This window comes from Maniola jurtina, chromosome 3 (assembly GCF_905333055.1).
Source record: "Maniola jurtina chromosome 3, ilManJurt1.1, whole genome shotgun sequence".
NCBI lineage: Eukaryota > Metazoa > Arthropoda > Insecta > Lepidoptera > Nymphalidae > Maniola > Maniola jurtina.
In genome coordinates this window covers 1300571-1319152 of record NC_060031.1, presented here as the reverse complement: position 1 = coordinate 1319152, position 18582 = coordinate 1300571, and the positions used below count along the sequence as shown (strand labels likewise).

Sequence of the window (18582 nt, the reverse complement as noted above, 5' to 3'; positions counted from 1 at the left end):
AGCCCGGAGGCTGCCCCGTAATAAAAACAAACGCTTCAGTACGGGGTATAGCTTGTATAGGATAGATAGGCATTTGTTTTAATGGTCAAAATGATTTGACCTGGTATTTTGATGTATTTAATAATGTGAAGGTTATGGAAAGGGTCTGGGAACCAACCACATTGCTATATTTATTTGGAGCCTCGATAGCTCAACGGTTGAGGAGCGGACTGAATTCCGAGAGGTCAGCGGTTCAAACCCCACCGATTTGCACTATTGTCTAACCCACTCCTGGCACAAGCTTTACGCTTAATTGGAGGGGAGTAATTAGTCATGATTAGTATGGCTAATATTCTGATAAAAAAAATTATTAAGTTACAAGCGCTCTAGTATGGGTACGAATATAGGTATACATTTGTTTTAATGGTCAAAAATATTAGACCTCGTATTTTGATGAATTTAACGTGGAGATTATGAAAGAGTCTGGGTATTCACCGTATTATTATATCTATACTAATAAATAAAATTGGAGTGTCTGTCTGTAATTTCGAAATAACTACCTCATATTAAGCTCATATGGTTATTTGAACGATACCATAACTGAATCACACGTTTTTAAAATTTTTGTCTGTCTGTCTGTCTGTCTGTCTGTCTGTCTGTCTGTTTGAAAAGGCTAATCTTTGGAACGGCTGAACCGATTTTGACGGGACTTTCACAGGCAAGTAGAGGATTGACCAGGGCGTAAAATAGGCTACTTTTTTAACCGACTTTCAAAAAGGGAGTTGTGTTTTTCTACCTATGTACACCGAAATCTCCGAGATTTCTGAACCGATTTGCGTCATTTCTTTTTTAATCGATAGAGGAACTTTACGACATTGTTTCATAAAAAATTTGGAGTCCAACTCCTCAATCCTGATGCTGCAGGGGATCTGACCAATCCACGCGGGCGAAGCTGCGGGCATCAGCTAGTCGTGAATATATTGCACAGAGTACAGTTTTTAGTTACAAGTCCTCAATCTTAAAGCATAATTTTCTGTTCGTTTCTTTTCGATCGAATTGATTGACACCTCATCCATTAAAATCGGCTCAGTAGTTTAAGCGCTACGGTCGAACGCACATAAATACAAACCTACACATACAGACATAGATACATAGACTGCTAAAATCATGACCCTTCATGGCTTTGACGTAGTCGGATAATTAAAGAATTGAGGATTGAGGATCTTACCAATATTGTGTCCGATCATATGCGCCATGGTGCCGGCCAGGAGATGAGGCTCGTACGTGTTGGTGTCCACTGAGATGCCTACGGACTTCGGCGTGCACATCGTGTCAGGCACGGATATACCGGATTCGCCCCCAGGAAAATTTGTACCTCTGAGAACAAAAAATTGCTATTGTTGAGAATAAAAATGCACGTGGTGTGACGTAAGGATGCCTACTCACGACACTGCAGCAAGGCCGATCGTCGGGCGAGTGTCCATCCTTATGTCGTTGACATTCCATCAACATGCACGAAACGTTTTGCGTCATCATTCCTCATACGCATGGCTTAGGTTTGGAATAAGTACTCTTCCGCAATCTGTTTCCTACCAATAACAATCCAGGTATCTTTAAAACAAGAGTGAATACGCATCTTCTAGGTAAACGCGTCCCATCTTAGGCCACATCATCACTTTCTATCAGGTGTGAAGCGCTTGCCTATAAATTAAAAAAAAAATACTCATTTATCATGAGATCAAAGGTGTCGGCCTATTGTGTGTCTCTTTCTACTGTGGTTTTACTATGCCTTTTCATGGAAGACACGTGCGCCAAAAGTACTACCAATACGTGCACCATCAACGATGTTATTTTATTTTATCCGTTCGATAAAGTATCCTAAATTCCTAACCTAGCCACGCACTCTGTCTAAAAAACTGATATATTTATGTTTCTGATACAATGAGAACAAAAAGTAGGCTTTTTGTGAATTACCGTTCGGGAATGAAATCCGGTCCTGGGTCCCATTTCCGACCCGGGTATGGAACCCAGGACCTTCATCTCAGTCGAACATGCTAACCTCTAGACCAGTTAGACAGTTTAAACCTACGAGGCAGACCTAAATAATAACTAATGTACGAATATTTACCTCAATTTTTTGTACAATAATATTTTATATCGTCATATTAAGTAAAATATATCTCTGTCCAGAAAAATATTTTCATCATGTTTCATAATATAATACCTATCTCTTTTTGTCATAATATAAATGTGATACTTTTCTACAAATTGCCACGGATTACATTTTTTGTGTAGAAAATGTTTTATGTTATACGAATGTTGACTATTATTATTAGAGCCCTTTTACACTAGCGTCTGTCCAGCGTAGGCGTTCGTTGAATGTATAATGCTGCGACTAACGTGCCTTGTGAAGAACGTAATTGAATAGAATAGAATGGAATGGAATAGAACAGAACAGAACAGAGTAGAACAGCATAGAATAGAATATTTTTATCCCAATAAACTTTTACAATAGTGCTTTCGAATCGTCAAAATAATTTACCACTGGTTCGAATATAGGTAGGTATCACACTAATATTAAAAAAGCGAATGTTTGTGTGTGTGTGTGTGTGTGTGTGTGTGTGTGTGTGTGTGTGTGTGTGTGTGTGTGTGTGTGTGTGTGTGTGTGTGTGTGTGTGTGTGTGTGTGTGTGTGTGTGTGTGTGTGTGTGTGTGTGTGTGTGTGTGTGTGTGTGTGTGTGCATGTTTGTTACTTCTTCACGCAAAAGCCACTGGACGGATTTGGCTGAAATTCGAAATGGAGATAGATATCCTGGATTAGCACATAAGCTATTTTTTTATCCCGGAAAATCAAAGAGTTCCCACGGGATTTCGAAAAACCTACATCCACGCGGACGAAGTCGCGGGCGTCAGCTAGTAATATAGTAAATCCCGCACTCTTTTGCATCATATACATATAATGCATACGAAACACAAGTAACTTATAGAATTGGCCGGAAGAATATCAGTCTCCAAAATCGCAGGATGATCATGGAAATCAATTCCACATTGAACTCCACTTCCGGGCTGAATTGTGTCTGGGATTAAGGTGTAAATTAATTTGCGCATCGAACGAAACTGCATCGCGTAACTCTGCCAGTTGAACTTTCAAGTGATACTGCAGTTATGTTAACTGTAGTTAGCAGCTAACCTTGTTGAATTAGTACAAATGTTGAGTTGGCGACAAAATTAACGCTTAACAACTGGAGTTGACGAGTTTATTCTAAATACTTAACGAGTTAAGGCACTGGTAAGTCCCTAATCCATACTAATATCACACTAATATTAAAGGCGAAAGTTTGTGTGTATGTAAGTATTATGTGTGTGTGTATGTTTGTTACTCTTTCACGTACTCTTCACTATGGACAGATTTGGCTAATATTAAGAATGGAAATAGATTATACAGGACTTACACAGAGGCTACTTTTTTCCCGGAAAATCAAAGAGCTCCCACGGGATTTTATAAATCCTATGTCCACGCGAACGAAGTCGCGGGCGTCAGCTAGTCACACTTATAATATTATAAAGGCGAAAGTTTGTATGTGTGTGTGTGTGTGTGTGTGTATGTTTGTTACTCCTTCACGCAAAAACCACTGGACGGATTTGGCTGAAATTCAGAATGAAGATAGATAATATCCTGGATTAGTACGAAGTCGCGGGCGTCAGCTAGTTACTTATAAATGCGTAAGTGCTAACTTTTCACGGTCCATTCGTTTGACTCATTTTGACGAAATTGGCACAGAGATAGCTAGGCATCCTGGAGACTTTTAATCCCAGAAAATCAAAGAGTTCCCACGGGCTTCATCTATTTGGTATTTAGCCACTCACATGCACTTTGGTATGAATAATATTAGTATCAAAAAATTAATCAATCAACCTGTTTACGTCCACCGCTGGACATAGGCCTTCCCAAGAGTGCGCCACCACACACACAGCCTTCCTCATCCACTTCAAGCTATGTTCTTAAGATTGTCAGTTCAGCGAGTTGGAGGTATCTCATTATCACACTATCACATCACATCACACTAATATTATAAAGCCGAAAGTGTGTGTGTGTGTTTGTGTATGTGTATGTGTATGTGAGTAGGTGTGTATGTTTGTTACTGTTTCACGTAAAAACTACTGGCTTTGATGGCTACTGGCTACAAAGGCTGAAATTTGAAATGGAGATAGATTATACCCTGGATTAACACATAGGCTACTTTTATCCCGGAAAATTAAAGAATCCCTACGAGATTTAAAAAAAAAAACTATAACCACGCGAACGAAGTCACAGGCATCATCATCATCATCTAGTAAATATATGTATATTATAATTTGCTCGCGGTGCAGCGCCACGTATGAACTTAATCGCTTTGATCTAAAATGTTGACAGGCAAATTATGACAGGATATCCGCAGGCTCCCGGCGGCGGTTATCGGCTGCTCGCATCTATCGGGGATTCCGCGAAACTCATTTAATTTAGCCGTTCACGTTTATATCGTTAGTTTACTGTATAATTCGATGTATTAGGTACCTAATGACTGTATAACAACTCTTACGTCACGGTTATACTAAGCAATTAGTTTCACGACACTAGTTTCGTCTAAAAATCGAGTTGAGCACGAAAGAAGTTTAGTTTCTTGAATGTAATGCATGCATTACGAAAGTAGACGTTTAGGTACACGTGCAAGTGGTTACGAAAGTAATGTCGCGCCACTAAATGGATAATGTAAATTCGGCTTTATAATACCTACTAGATGATGCCCGCGACTTCGTCCGCGTGGATTTTGGGTTTTTGAAAATCCCGTAGGAACCCTATGATTTTCCGGGATAAAAAGTTGTCAGTTATCGGGATGCAAGCTACCTCTGTACCACATTTCATATAAATCGGTTAAATGAATGGGCCCTTAAGTATCCCGTGGGAACTCTTAGATTTTCTAGGATAAAAATTAGCCTATGCCTTCCCCGGGATGTAAGCTAACTTTGTATCAAAACCAAAATCGGTTAGACTGTTGGGCTGTGGAAAGCTAGCGGACAGACAGACACACTTTCGCATTTATAATATTAGTATGGATGGAAGTATGGATATCGAAAAAATTATAGTTACGCATATTTGTTAACATAATACGTACGTACATTGACGAAATTAATTCAGCTATAACAGTGTCTCAAGCTAAAGCGATCCGGCCGAGATGCTGAGCAGATTTTGAGAGATTTATAGCTAAGCGGAGATAAGTTGAGCTTGGATAGAGATGCAAACGAGACAGAAGACCTAATTAAAATAAGCGGATCCTAAGCTTTTCGCTGAGCGTTTCTGTTTACCGTCGCTTTGCTTTGCGTCACGGAGTGCGCTTATTGGTAAAGCGACCATAATTTTGACTTTAATTGGGACAGAGTTTTAAAGGACAGGAAAAGACATGTGACTGCTACTGCAGAATAAGCCCTCACGAGAGCGGTTATTGCCTAGTGGTGGGGTCTCTCTGTCACTCGCTCCATACAAACGTAGTTCCGATTTCATTTGAATATTAAGCAACCAAAGTCCGTGAAATTTTGCAGACATATTCTAGAAACTAATATCTATGCCTGTGGTTTTCCAGATTTCTGTTAAAATATTCGGTTTCAAAGTTACGCGGTCTTAAAAATTTACATACAAATCTTTGAGCCCCTGTAATTTTAAAACTACATATTTTTAGAAAAATCTAAAACACCACAGGCAGATATTAGCTTCTAGAATATGTCTGCAAAATTTCATGGACTTTGGTTGGTTAATATTCAAATGAAATTGGAAGTACGATTGTATGGAGTATTGGATTGTATGGAGTGATCCCGGGCACTCTAAGTTACATGCATTTCAAGTAATTAAATATCACTTCCTTTAATGGTGGAGGAAATTAACATCGTTAAAACATGTGTGAATCTTGCGAAATTAAAATGGGCGGTTCTGAATTTTTGACTTTAAATCAAGGATCTTTATATACATTATACTCTGATGTTATTGTATTTTGACGCCCGAATTCTATCAGTTGGTAAGATGTAAAACCTTATACTAAGCGTACTGTTCTCATAGTTCGAGTTCGTGAATTCTTCTTCCAGATCTTAATATACTATTCTACATGGGGTCAGCACAACATCAACGTATCATCTGTCAACGTATCATCCATCCCTTTTATACGTATATCCTCTTACACGCAATCCATCCACCTTTTTTTGGTCGTCCTCTCCTCTTTTTTCCTTCCACATGCGTTAACATTCTTCTAGTGATATGGCTAGTTCGAGTTCGTGAATGTGCAAATAAATTATTATCTTTTAGTACAGTCTCTGGAAAACTGAAAAGTGTGGTAGTCCACCTCATTACGTATTATATTTCTCATTATAACTGCAGAAACGTTGCCTTTGCACTAAATAGCTCTGCACAAGCACACGAGTGGTAACGTTTCATTTATTTTTGATTAAACTCACCTGCCGTACGTTAATAATGTGCAATATTTACTGTAAATTGCAATTTCGCGGTGCTCTTTTGTATGTTTTAAAGTATGTTGAGTTTGTAATTGCATAATATTAATAATGTTATTTTAGGGTGCACAATTTTACCTAAAGTATAGGGGTAAAAGGGGACGGACCAACAAATTCCTGAAAGGCCAGCGCATCGGCGGTACCTCTGGTGCTGCAAATGTTCATGGGTGGCGGTAATCACTTAACACCAGGTGACCCACTTGCTCGTTTGATCGCTATTTTTAATAAAAAAAGGTAGTATTTACGATAGGAGGGCACCGATGGATATGATGACCAATATATCTTAAGAGATCTCGGATTCCTTCCAATGGCGCTGAGGGTGGCCACCGAGGAGGTTTTCCTAGGTAAAAATCTTGATAACCCGATGTCTTTCCCAGGACGCGGGGTATCTTAAGAAGATTTCTCTCGCGCCAAGAATAAAAGGTAGGACTTACGATAGTAATTGCGTGGTGTCCTTCTCTATCTTGAAGAGTTTTCTGGCAGTGTAGTCGCTGAACTTCTGGATGGCTCGCGTGATGTCATGCTTCCTGTCTATGTCCGCCTGGTCAGCGCTCTGCCAGGACTCGATGTAAACGATGGACACCCGCGTGTTGAGCGTGCGAAAGTACTGGAAAAATGAAAAGAAGAATTGGTATCATCTTTTTGCAAGAAGCTTTTGCTTATGAGTTCGTTCGTGCATTATCTAAGAGCAGGTTTTGGAAATCCATCAAAATAATACGGTATTTTAAGCTTAAAATAAAATAGAAAGAGCCAGAGCGTGCCAGACCTTCGTTATTTTATAAAAGCTGAAAGTTTATCTGCGTATTGTCCAGAACACAGGGACGAACTATCAGCGACTATGAAGTTTGGATCATGGTCGCTTTGGGAGATAACAGGTAACAAAGGTGTAATATTAAATCTTACGTCAAAGTGTAAAGTCGATTTTTTTAATATTTTCTTCGGAATACTATTATAAATCACGTCATGCATTGCCAGATACTTATATCATGGCAACCTTCTGCCAGACACTCTTAAACTTAACTGTAAGGGCGTCTTTTCTAAAGCCCAAGTTTGCGTAACCAGCGTCAAGTTTTTAGACATCAAATTTTTCTCCATTAGAATCGCAAATTCGACTTTAATCCGCTGGAATTTTCTCATGAATAATTGAGATTATACGAAGTAATCAATTATTCAAAGACTTGAATTAAGAAATCATTAGGTTAAAAATTGGTGTAGGTACCTACTCATGACTTTATAAGAATCTAGTTGAACCGCCCCGATTTCGCCGGGGTTGATGTATGTGTTAAGTATATTATAGGTAAACTACAATAAAGTAGAATAGATTTAAAGTAGGTTTTATGTAAATAAGCTTTTACAAGTGCTTTTGTACCGTCAAAAAAATTTACCACTGCCTGGTTCAGAATGCGCTCCAATTCCGCAGATTTCACGCAGATTTCCAATACGTGCAACTTAATTATCCGGTCAGTATTAATATGAACCGATCATTATGAATTACCAAGAGTGTTAGTCAAATTGATAAATTTATACTTTGACCGGCCCATATTAATAATTTGCCGATGGCCCGTGGTTCCTCTAAAAAAGTTAGGGTAGAGATAGCTTGAATTTATCACTTGGACCTAGCAGTATAAACTTCCTTACTTCAAACCGGGGAAAATACTTATCTCAAGATCACTAGGTACGTTTAAACTTAAATTATGTTAGCTAATAGTACTTATATATAGCATATACGTAATATAAGCTCCATCAAAGTTTCAAAGTTCTGCCATCAAGTTGGTAAGAGTATTTGGAGTTTTAAGCAGATAATGTGCTCGGTACTAATGCACGTATTTCCATACTCGGGAGCTAAATAACTAACTTGCAAAGCCCGCATCAAGCTTTTAGATGTCGTCTAATTTTTCTCTATTAGCTAGAGTCCAAAATTTGAATTTCAAATAAGGAATTTCAGGAATTTTCTCCGTAAATTCATGACATTATTTATTTGAATACATTACTAATATTACCAGTGCGTAAGTGTCTGTCTGTCTGTGTGTCCGTTAGCTTTTCATGGTACATCCGTTACATTCTAGGGTTGGAGATAGGACTTCTTATACCGGAAAATCAAAGAGTTCCACGGAATTTACAAAAAAACCTACCTAATCTTACCTAAAGTAAAAAATCTTTTTTCACACTGTTCGTAAATCCATCATTTTTAGTCTTGTCTCATAACTCTACATTTTGATTTTTAAAACCTTTGATAAAAAAAAAACTGTGATAGCCTAGTGGTTAGAAATTAGAATGTCCGGCTCCTAATCGGACGTCGGGGGTTCGATCCCAGGAACGCGACTCAAACATTTCAGATTTGTGCGTTTTATGCAATTAAATATCACTTGCTTTAACGGTGAAGGAAACCATCGTGGGACAACCTACATGCCTGTGAGTTCTCCATGTTCTCAAAGGTGTGTGAAGTCTGCCAATCCGCATTGGGCCAGCGTGGCAGACTATGGCCTAAACCCTTCTCACTCTGAGGAGAGACCCGTGCTCAGTAGTGGAGCGGCAATGGGTTGATCAAACCTTTGATGGCCAACATTGCTTTATCACCATCTCTTTTTCTTTACACTGCAGTGAATAAATCTATCCATTTCACATTTTTGGCTTGTATTCGGCCTCTACATTCGCCGGCGCTAAATAACAAGTTTGCGGAACCCGCATCAAATTTTAGATGTGGGATTTTTCTCCGCTGGAAATTGGAATGGCAAATTTGAATTCGTCTCGTTTGTTAACGTCGGAATTTTCTCCTTGGATAACGTTCAAGAGATATTTAAGTAGGTATTCCTTTTTCTTATATTAATTTTTATCTAGCCTCTTGCCAACTCTATAGCCAGTAATAAATTGAAATGGTATTGCAATTTTGAATATTCATGTTGTCTTTTTCACTATTATATTTTTTTTTCTCAGAGATTTAACCTAGCGTGCTCCCTACAATTTTCCATACAAATGTGGTTTGGTTCTCGTTTGAATTCTAACCAGCCAAACTCATTGACAGTTTAAAAACGCGTTAGAAATAAATATCTGTGTTTGTGGTTTTCCAGATCTTTATAAAAGAAATCTAGTTTATAGGTCACCATTGCCACGCTGAATGGGGAACAAGTGGAAACAATCTTTTGACCAGGTAGGCTTTTCTTTAGATGGCAGCTGATGTCACACACAGAGTTCCTTAAAAGTTCTAATAACAAGTGTAAATTAAAAATTTATAACACCCCGGACAAGTGAAGGTTACAGTAACTAGAAAAGAGCTGATAACTTTCAAACGGTTGAACTGATTTTCTTGGATTATTGCTAAGAACACTCTCGATCAAGCCACCTTAAAACAAAAAAAAAAACTAAATTAAAATCGGTTCATTAGTTTAGAAGCTACGATGCCACAGACATACACAGATACACACGTCAAACTTATAACACCCCTTCCCCCACTTCATACCCCGATTGCCATCTCGACCTTTCGCGGTAATTTCCTTGTGGAAAACTATAACATTAATTTTAGAACTGTTAAATAAATGAACAATTACTAAAAATGACAAAAATATTTTTTCGTTAGTGTAATTATGTAGGTTGCTTACGCGTTGAATTTGAACAAAAGGTGATGCAAAATTATGTATATCAATTAAATAATAGCATGTAAGTTTTCTATATAATTACTGTTGAGTCCATATGGGGTCGATCAGCCTGCACCAAATAAAGACGTCTACTACACCACCGTCGTCCATCATTTAATACAACCAACAAGTTTAATATTTCGTTAGCAACAGAAAATCTGAGACTGAAAAAATGGGTAGCTATAATACACATGTAGGTAGGTACATGAGAATAAACTTGCAGTAGGTAATGTTGGCTGCTGAGGGTTGGCCATAAAGGCACTTGTGTTAATGCGTGTCGGAGGGCGCCTCGTAGCGTAAGGCTCAACTCACACCGCCGCGGAATGGAAGCGAATTTCTAAAATATTATAAAGCAATATTGGCTTCTATCTCCACCACGTAAAACACCTCGCCCAAATGTAAAATTCGCCGGAATGCGCGGGAATTCCCGCGACTTCGCGGGAATTTTCTTTCTCAGTAGAAATTGATGCTTTATTGTGTGGAGATAGAAGTCAATATGCTATGTAATATTTTAGAAATTCGCTTCCATTCCGCGGCGGTGTGAGTTGAGCCTAAGGTACAACGCAGACGATCGTTTTTAAGTTTCTGAGACCGATTTTTACTAAACACCGGTCGTCTAATATACGACGAGAAATGATTTCCAATTTTCAACGCACACCTCATTCATTGGGGCAATGACGCGCACAGCGGAAGAAGTCGAGTTTTTTTCGGTGAAAACTTAAACTCAGCGTTCTGTACTTTGATATTTAAAGGGTGTGCAGACTAAGTATAGTCTAATTTTTGTACTTTTTAACCCCCAACCCAAAAAGAGGGGTGTCATAGTTTGACGTGTGTATCTGTATATCAGTGTGTCTGTCTGTGGCATCGTAGCTCCTAAACTTATGAACCGATTTTGATTTAGTTTTCTTTTATTTGAAAGGTGGCTTGATCGAGAGTGTTCTTAGCTATAATCGAAGAAAATCGGTTTAGCCGTTTGAAAGTTATCAGCTCTTTTCTAGTTACTGTAACCTTCACTTGTTGGGGGTGTTATAAATTTTTAATTTACACTTGTTAGAACTGTTTTTTGTGGGACGTTTGCATTAAAATATGTTCCGTTTTATTTTCACCGACTTTATTGGAACAAATTTTATCGGTTGTCTGCGATAGGTTTTATGGAGACGCTTTGTGGGGAATGTATGGAATTATGGGCTCTATGCGTATTTGTTGAATAGACGCGTGGACTAGCGCGGTAGACGAAATAATATAGCGAAAAAACTTAATACTTTGCGTAAGAATTTGTATATTTTTGCTGTCTTTATATTACGTTCTTTAAAGAGTATTATATCATAATGTCAACCTAAAGACTATGTTAAAAATTAGAGAGAAGCATAAATATAATTTAATAAGAAGTGAGAAAACGATTTAGTCAGTCAGTCAGATTTAGTAGTAGTTTTTTTAGATAAAAAAGTTTTTGTTAGCAAAATTTCGCTTTCTACTGATTTGATTTCTTTAATATTTCATTATTATGTGCTTTTTGGTTTTTTGAAACCTAAATTCTTCATGAAATGAGAATATAATTGGATATGTGGGCATTAATTCCGCGATGGAAAAAAAATTGGATCATTACAATTATTAAAAAAATGTACCCAGTACCTACATACTTCATTGTATTTTACACGTCAACTTACCAGATCAGCGATGTTGGCGACTTGAATGGCATCATGGACGACCTCCGACCTCGTGCTGCCGTTCCTCCTCTCGAACATTGCCCTGTCGATGACCAGCGCTGTCTCGATGTATTTCGTGGTTTCTCTCACGTCCCGTTTGAACCTCCGTATGGCGTATGTGCTTAAACCCTGTTGCCACCAGTCCACTGCTTTGCCACTGGAAAAGGAGGCGTGGTTAGTATTCCTTCAGTATTCCGAAGGCATAGAAAACCCGGTGGTCTGTGTCCGAAGGATATCAAGAAGAAAGAGTAGGTGGAATTTCCCTATTCTTGAACGTGCTAGAACTGTTTGTTCAAATTCTCCAGCTCGAGGAATGCACTATGCTGATTTTGTTCGCGTAAGTAAAATATAGACGTACTTATAGGTATTTTTAATAAAGGTACTAACTCACTCACACAACAAGAGTGGGTACTAACTTACTAGAACATCAAGGGTGGCACAAATAGTCACGCTACCAACAAAATGAATACAATTCTAAAGTGGGTAACTCACCTGCTGTCCGTTTGATTGGGCAACCAGTTTGGTGGCGGCAGCTGGGATCACTTGCTAGTGGCGCAGTCACTAATATGCTTTTTGGCGTCTCTGCCACTCGACCACCAGTTGCGCTACCAGGGATGCCTCTCCCGCACATTGCTTATGCGTGACGATGTCATTCGCACGGGTACACTGTTGATATGAAGTAATTGTACTCACCTTGGTGTCTGGTCTGGTGTTTCTCGTTTGGTAGCCCCGCCATGATATCCTAGTGAGATTTTGGCCTTAGAACTACGTCTATTTAGTGCCGCAATGTGTTTTCATACGCACGATCATTATCACCATAGAAAGAATTTAGGCCTTAGGGTTTAATAAAGCATAAAGCAAGTGGGCACAAAAATTCAAAGAAATTTTGTACCTACATTATGAACTTTACCTTCGGCTTCATAAAGAATCATTTTCCTTATTATTATATAAGCGGGTGTAGACTTGATTTAGAAATGTTAAAGCTTTAAATTGTAATTGAATAAAATATCCGAAATATCCCCAAATAGAAGATATTACAAGAATCCTCAAATTCATCTTTTTGTTAGCTAATACTTAAGATGGAATCCATTTACACACCATTTAAATGTAATGGGAGGCTCATAATTTGTTTACTTTGATCAAAATTTGTTTTATTATAATAATTGAATTTTCGTTCTGTGGAATAAATTACACCCTCTATATTGTTTCGTTTTCTATATTTGGACTGCGATATCATCGGGCAATGATGCAGTCAGGATTAGAGTTATCTGGACTGAAAAAATATTATTATAGAGTTTGTAGAGGCGTTTTTTATTCGATAGAAATGAAATGGAAAGTTATTTGCCTGGAAGAGATCACTAGGTAGCATAGCTTAAAATTTAAAAAACCCCCAATACAAAAACCTCTATAAGAAAACTAGAAAAGAGCTGATAACTTTCAAACGGCTGAACCGATTTTCTTGGATTATAGCTAAGAACACTCTCGATCAAGCCACTTTTCAAAAAAAAAAAAAAAAACTAAATTAAAATCGGTTCATTAGTTTAGGAGCCACGATGCTACAGACAGATACACAGATACACACGTCAAACTTATAACATCCCTCTTTTTGGGTCGGGGGTTAAAAACTACATCGAGTTTGATTAATTAATATTCAAATGAGGACCATTGATACTACGTTTATAAGAAGCGAGCGATGAAAAATCTCGTGTTAGAAATAAACCAATCACAAACGAAATATTTTCGAATTGAATTTCGGAAAACATACAGGTTCTTTTGTGGTTGCTTGGTCATTCAAAATGGTTAACGCCCATTGAGTTTTTGTCTTTGTCATTTGTATGGGACTACGTAAAAAAGAGAGTCCTATGCTACACGTCTCTTTGTTTATAGAGTATCGCAAATGGCTGCACCAAACAGATTGACGCCGGCGGTCTTCAAAGCTCCCAAAGGTCCCTTCTTAGTTCTGACCCTTAATCGACTTTATCTTTGGTATGTCAAGGACCTCATTAATGGAACGAGGAAATTCGAGCACGAACGACGAGCGTCGGGAACTTTCCATTGGACTTATTCACTTTCGGTTATTTGAGGTATGATTTCTTATTTCGATTTACGTTGATTTGATTGGCTCTGTTAGTAAATAACAGAAATTTTCTGATAATTGGAATTATCTTTATTTTGATTTTTACGGATCCGCACCCGTAGCTGAAGGGATAAAACAATATGTCACAAATATTGTTGGCATGTTACGGTAAATCATTTATATACTTACTTACATCCACAAGTGTAAATTAAACATTTGTAACACTCCCGACAAGTGAAGGTCACAGTAACTAGAAAAGAGCTGATAACTTTCAAACGGCTGAAGCGATTTTCTTGGATTATAGCTAAGAACACTCTCGATCGAGCCACCTTTCAAACAAAAAACAAACTAAATTAAAATCAGTTCATTAGTTTAGGAGATACGATGCCACAGACAGATACACAGATACACACGTCACACTTATAACACCCCTTTTTTTGGGTCGGGGGTTAAAAATAGAAAAGGACCCAAGACCGAACCCTGTGGGACACCTATTAAGGCAGATGAGCCTTGCGACTTTAGGTTATTTTATGCATAAGTACTTACTCTTTGAAAGGCAATGCAATCAAGTGCAATGCTTTTAATACCATAGTGGCTTAGTAATTTAAGTGATAAAGTTAAAGATATTAATTTTATTATTAATTTTGTCTACGAGGCGTTAAAACTCATAACTGTATTAAAAAAATAATCAAGCATCCCAAATATAAAGAAAAAATGCCTAAGGTTACCCTTCTTAATTCTGAACCTTAATCGACTTTATCTTCGGTCGACCAAGTACCTCATTAAGGAACAAGGAAATTCGAGCTCATTTCAAGGGGCCTTCGAGAACTTTCTATTTGCCTTATTCTTTGGTTATTATGAGGACTTCGAGTTTATGACTTAGTTATAATATAACGAGACCAATTATGTTGTGTACCACACTTCAACTAAACCGAACTAAGTAAGGAAGTGGACATGTAGTACCTACCACTTGAAATTATGATCCCGAACTAACTCAATATCCAGAGTAGAATATTTTATACACAATACTAGATGGGGCCCGCGACTTCGTCCGCGTAAGTTTTTGGTGTTTTAAGATCCAGTGGGAACTCTTTGATTTTCCTATACTTATCTATTTGTTTCCGGGATGCAAGTAATCTCCTTAGCAAATAAATGATGCGACGACTTCGGTAGGTTTTTAAAAATCCCGAGGGAACCCCTCCGTAACCGGAAGTAGCCTATATCCGTTTCCGGAATGCAAGATTTTCGTCCAATTTGGTTAAGCAGATGAATCGTGAAGAGAATAGCCAGATACCTAGATATTTCACATTTATATGATATTATTCTGGATATATTTTTAACCCCCGACACAAAAAGAGGGGTGTTATAAGTTTGACGTGTGTATCTGTGTGTCTGTGTATCTGTGTATCTGTCTGTGGCATCGTAGCGCCTAAACGAATGAACCGATTTTAATTTAGTTTTTTTTGTTTGAAAGGTGGCTTGATCGAGAGTGTTCTTAGCTATAATCTAAAAAAAATGGTTCAGACGTTTAAGAGTTATCAGCTCTTTTCTAGTTTTCTTGTAGAAAAGAAGGTTAGATAACCGTTAGGTTCATAATATTATGTCAATAGACAAATGTCAAGCTGTCAAGATGGACGTTGCCTAAATACATAATTATTTATTTGAAAATGATGTTTTGGAAAACTCAAATACTTTGGATCGTCGGGGGTGTTATAAATTTTTAATTTACACTTGTTATAATTTACTGCATGATTCCAAAATCAACTGCTTGGTTGTTGCATGTCATGTAACTCTTTCAAGATGTCAGTGTTTAAAGTATGACGTTTCATTTCATGCAAATTTTCAAGGGATTTCTCAGCATCGAGCCTTTTTTGGTTAAAATATTATATTCCAAGTATTTGTACCGGGTGTTTACCTTATAACACATTAGCATTAAAGGTATCCGGATGATGTATTGGTGGATTGGGGGTTACCTTTTGTTCTGTTTCAGTCCCTTGTAAATTGTAATATTCTTATTGGTAAATTGCCCCATTGGTCTAGTTACTAGGTTATAAGGTATTTTTGGGTCTAGTTCCTTGTAAGGTCAAAAAATGAATTTGGGTTTTTTGTTTTAATCACAAAATTGTTAGTAGTACGTAATCCTAATAGTAGTTGAAATGTTGGTGGTGTTATGCTCCCATGTCCGGATAGCACTTTGGCCAGCAGTCCTGCTCCTGATATTTCGCCGGTCATGTCGGATTGCCATCCTATTGGAATATAAGAGTGAAGGAATAGTGCGCCTCTGTTTGCGCATACTATAATATCTCCTACATAGTTCGCTAGCCTTCGTTGAAATTGGCTGCCGTGTTTGCAAGTTTCCTCTTTATGTTTTCTTTCGCCGTTAAAGCAAGTTATATTTAATTGTTTGAATCGCATATACTTAACTCTCAAAAGTTAAGGTCTTTACCCGGGATCGGACCTAGGATCCCCATTTTAGGAGGCCTAGGCCTTAACCATTTTCACAGCTTTTTAAGCATTCACGCTGATATCAAAGGCAAAACGTTTAGAACATACTCGTAGCTTGAAAAACATTTTCTCTTAAGAGGATAGTCTAATCGTAAATTTAAAAAAAAAATTATAGTCCAGTAGGCATTTTATTCTTGATGAAATATTGTTTCGGATGATAACGTTTTTACTCCCCCAAACGTTTACAAAATTAGGTAATTTTGTTCTCATTAGGCTCGTACATTTTATTTTTTAGCTTTTAGAGAAAGATTTTAGGAAATAAATATGGATATTTAGACGCTAGTAACTTTTAACATAAGCACTATTTGTTTACAATTAAAACGTACGAGCATAGTTCATTATACCTACAACATTTCTAAAAATTATGAAACGTTATCGCTTTTTGTATGAAAATTTACAACTAGACGATCCTCGAAAAGATCCGTAGGTAGTATTCCAGTATACCTCTTGATGAATTCGTAGATAAAACGCTTTTACCGCTACTTTGGCTCGAGGACATTTTAATGATACCTTTGACATTTTCGACGCTTTATCGCGATTCGACTTGAAATATAACGACTACGTTTGGGTCTGCTTAAAAGTCTTTAAAGCTTATTGGATTTGGAATGATGTTCGGAATATCAAAAGATTTAATTAAATTTCCTTTTGTGCGGGCTATTGGATTTTTTTGGAGATAAAGGAATGAATCTGTCAGTTCATGTCGCTTATAAGTGTGTTCACGGCCCATCCGTTTAACTGATTTCGGCGTTTGCTACAAAGATAGCTTGCATCCCAGGGACGGACATAGGCTACTTTTTTCCGGACAATCATACGTTTGATTTTTTTTAATTCAGATACAATTTAGCCCTTGACTGCAATCTCACCTGGTGGTAAGTGATGATGCAGTCTAAGATGGAAGCGGGCTAACCTGGAAGGGGATGGCATTTTTTTATTTAACCCATACCCCTTTTGTTTCTATTCTACACGGCATCGTACTGGAAATCTAAATAGTTCGGCGGCACGGCTTTGCCGGTTGGGTGGTAACTAGCCACGGCCGAAGTCTCCCACCAGACCAGAACAGAGGTTTAGAAATTATAAAATTTCAATCCCTGCTGGGAATCGAACCCGGGACCTCCCACTAATAAAACCACAGCACTTGCCACTGCGCCAGGGTGGTCAATATGTTTTTTATCATTTTACTTTTAATTATCTTTCTTGTCTATGGTGTTACAATAAAGCATATTTCATTCATTTCATTCACTAGACGTAAATAGGTAGGTATATGGGAATATTTACCAGACCCGCCATTTCAGCATTTTCACAATTTTTGATGAAACGTGGAAGCCTTTTTCTCTCATTACGAGCAAATATTGTATTTCGAGGACAGAGTTCCAGCTGAATACACTGAAAATGAGCTCCGGGTTGTTCGCAAACAAATTTTAAGAGATTTGTAATCACTGAACAAAATTGCTTTCCCCTGAAGCCCTTTTAGGGTTCCGTAGTAATCAAGGAAACCTAGTTACGCCATGTCCATCCGTCCATTCGTGGCTTAGCTCAGATACTATTAGTACTAATTTGGCATGCATATAATACGTATTAATTGCGCGGACAAAATAAATGGTAAAACAAAAACTTGTTTTTTTTTTTTCTCGTCTATCGTTCAAAGATTGGGCCTTTCAAAAATATTGTGGTTGTGTGAAAACCATTTTTCGATTCAGGGATCCGTTTGCTAAATATTATACTTATGTCTTAAGGTGAGCCTCGATAGTTCAACGGTTGAAAAGCGGTCTGAATTCCGAAAGGTCGACGGTTCAAACCCCACCCGTTGCATTATTGTCGCATGTCGTACCCACTCCTGGCTTTATGCTTAATTGGAGGGGAACGGGGAGTATCAGTCATTATTAGCATGGCTAATATTCTTTAAAAAAAGTGCTAATTTTTTAGAGTCAAGTATCGCCTATGCTAGCCAGCTAAGTAGGCTTTACAAGTTAGTGAGTAATAATAAAGTAATAAGTAAGTTCATAATCATATTTATTTTGCAACCTTGCAATACTGACACATAACTTTGCAAATCAACCAACTTATGAAAAAATTACTCGGATGAAGTTGTTAGTTGTGTAAAACAGCTAGTATATTGTGACAGGCAATTACGGAACCCTACTCTGCTCGTC

At 37.8% G+C, this 18582-nt stretch overlaps 1 protein-coding gene across 16 annotated transcripts in view; it reads right to left on the bottom strand.

The window, feature by feature from the left end:
• Positions 1–18582, bottom strand: part of LOC123881043 (disintegrin and metalloproteinase domain-containing protein 22) — a 407047-nt gene that overhangs the window by 36031 nt on the left and 352434 nt on the right. For all 16 annotated transcript variants that reach the window (XM_045929573.1, XM_045929577.1, XM_045929582.1 and 13 more), the window contains 3 exons: positions 11812–12007; positions 6947–7119; positions 1208–1356 (listed from right to left, as the gene is read on the bottom strand). In XM_045929573.1, coding sequence (XP_045785529.1) covers positions 1208–1356; positions 6947–7119; positions 11812–12007 — 518 coding nt within the window. The remainder of the gene's footprint in view (positions 1–1207; positions 1357–6946; positions 7120–11811; positions 12008–18582) is intronic.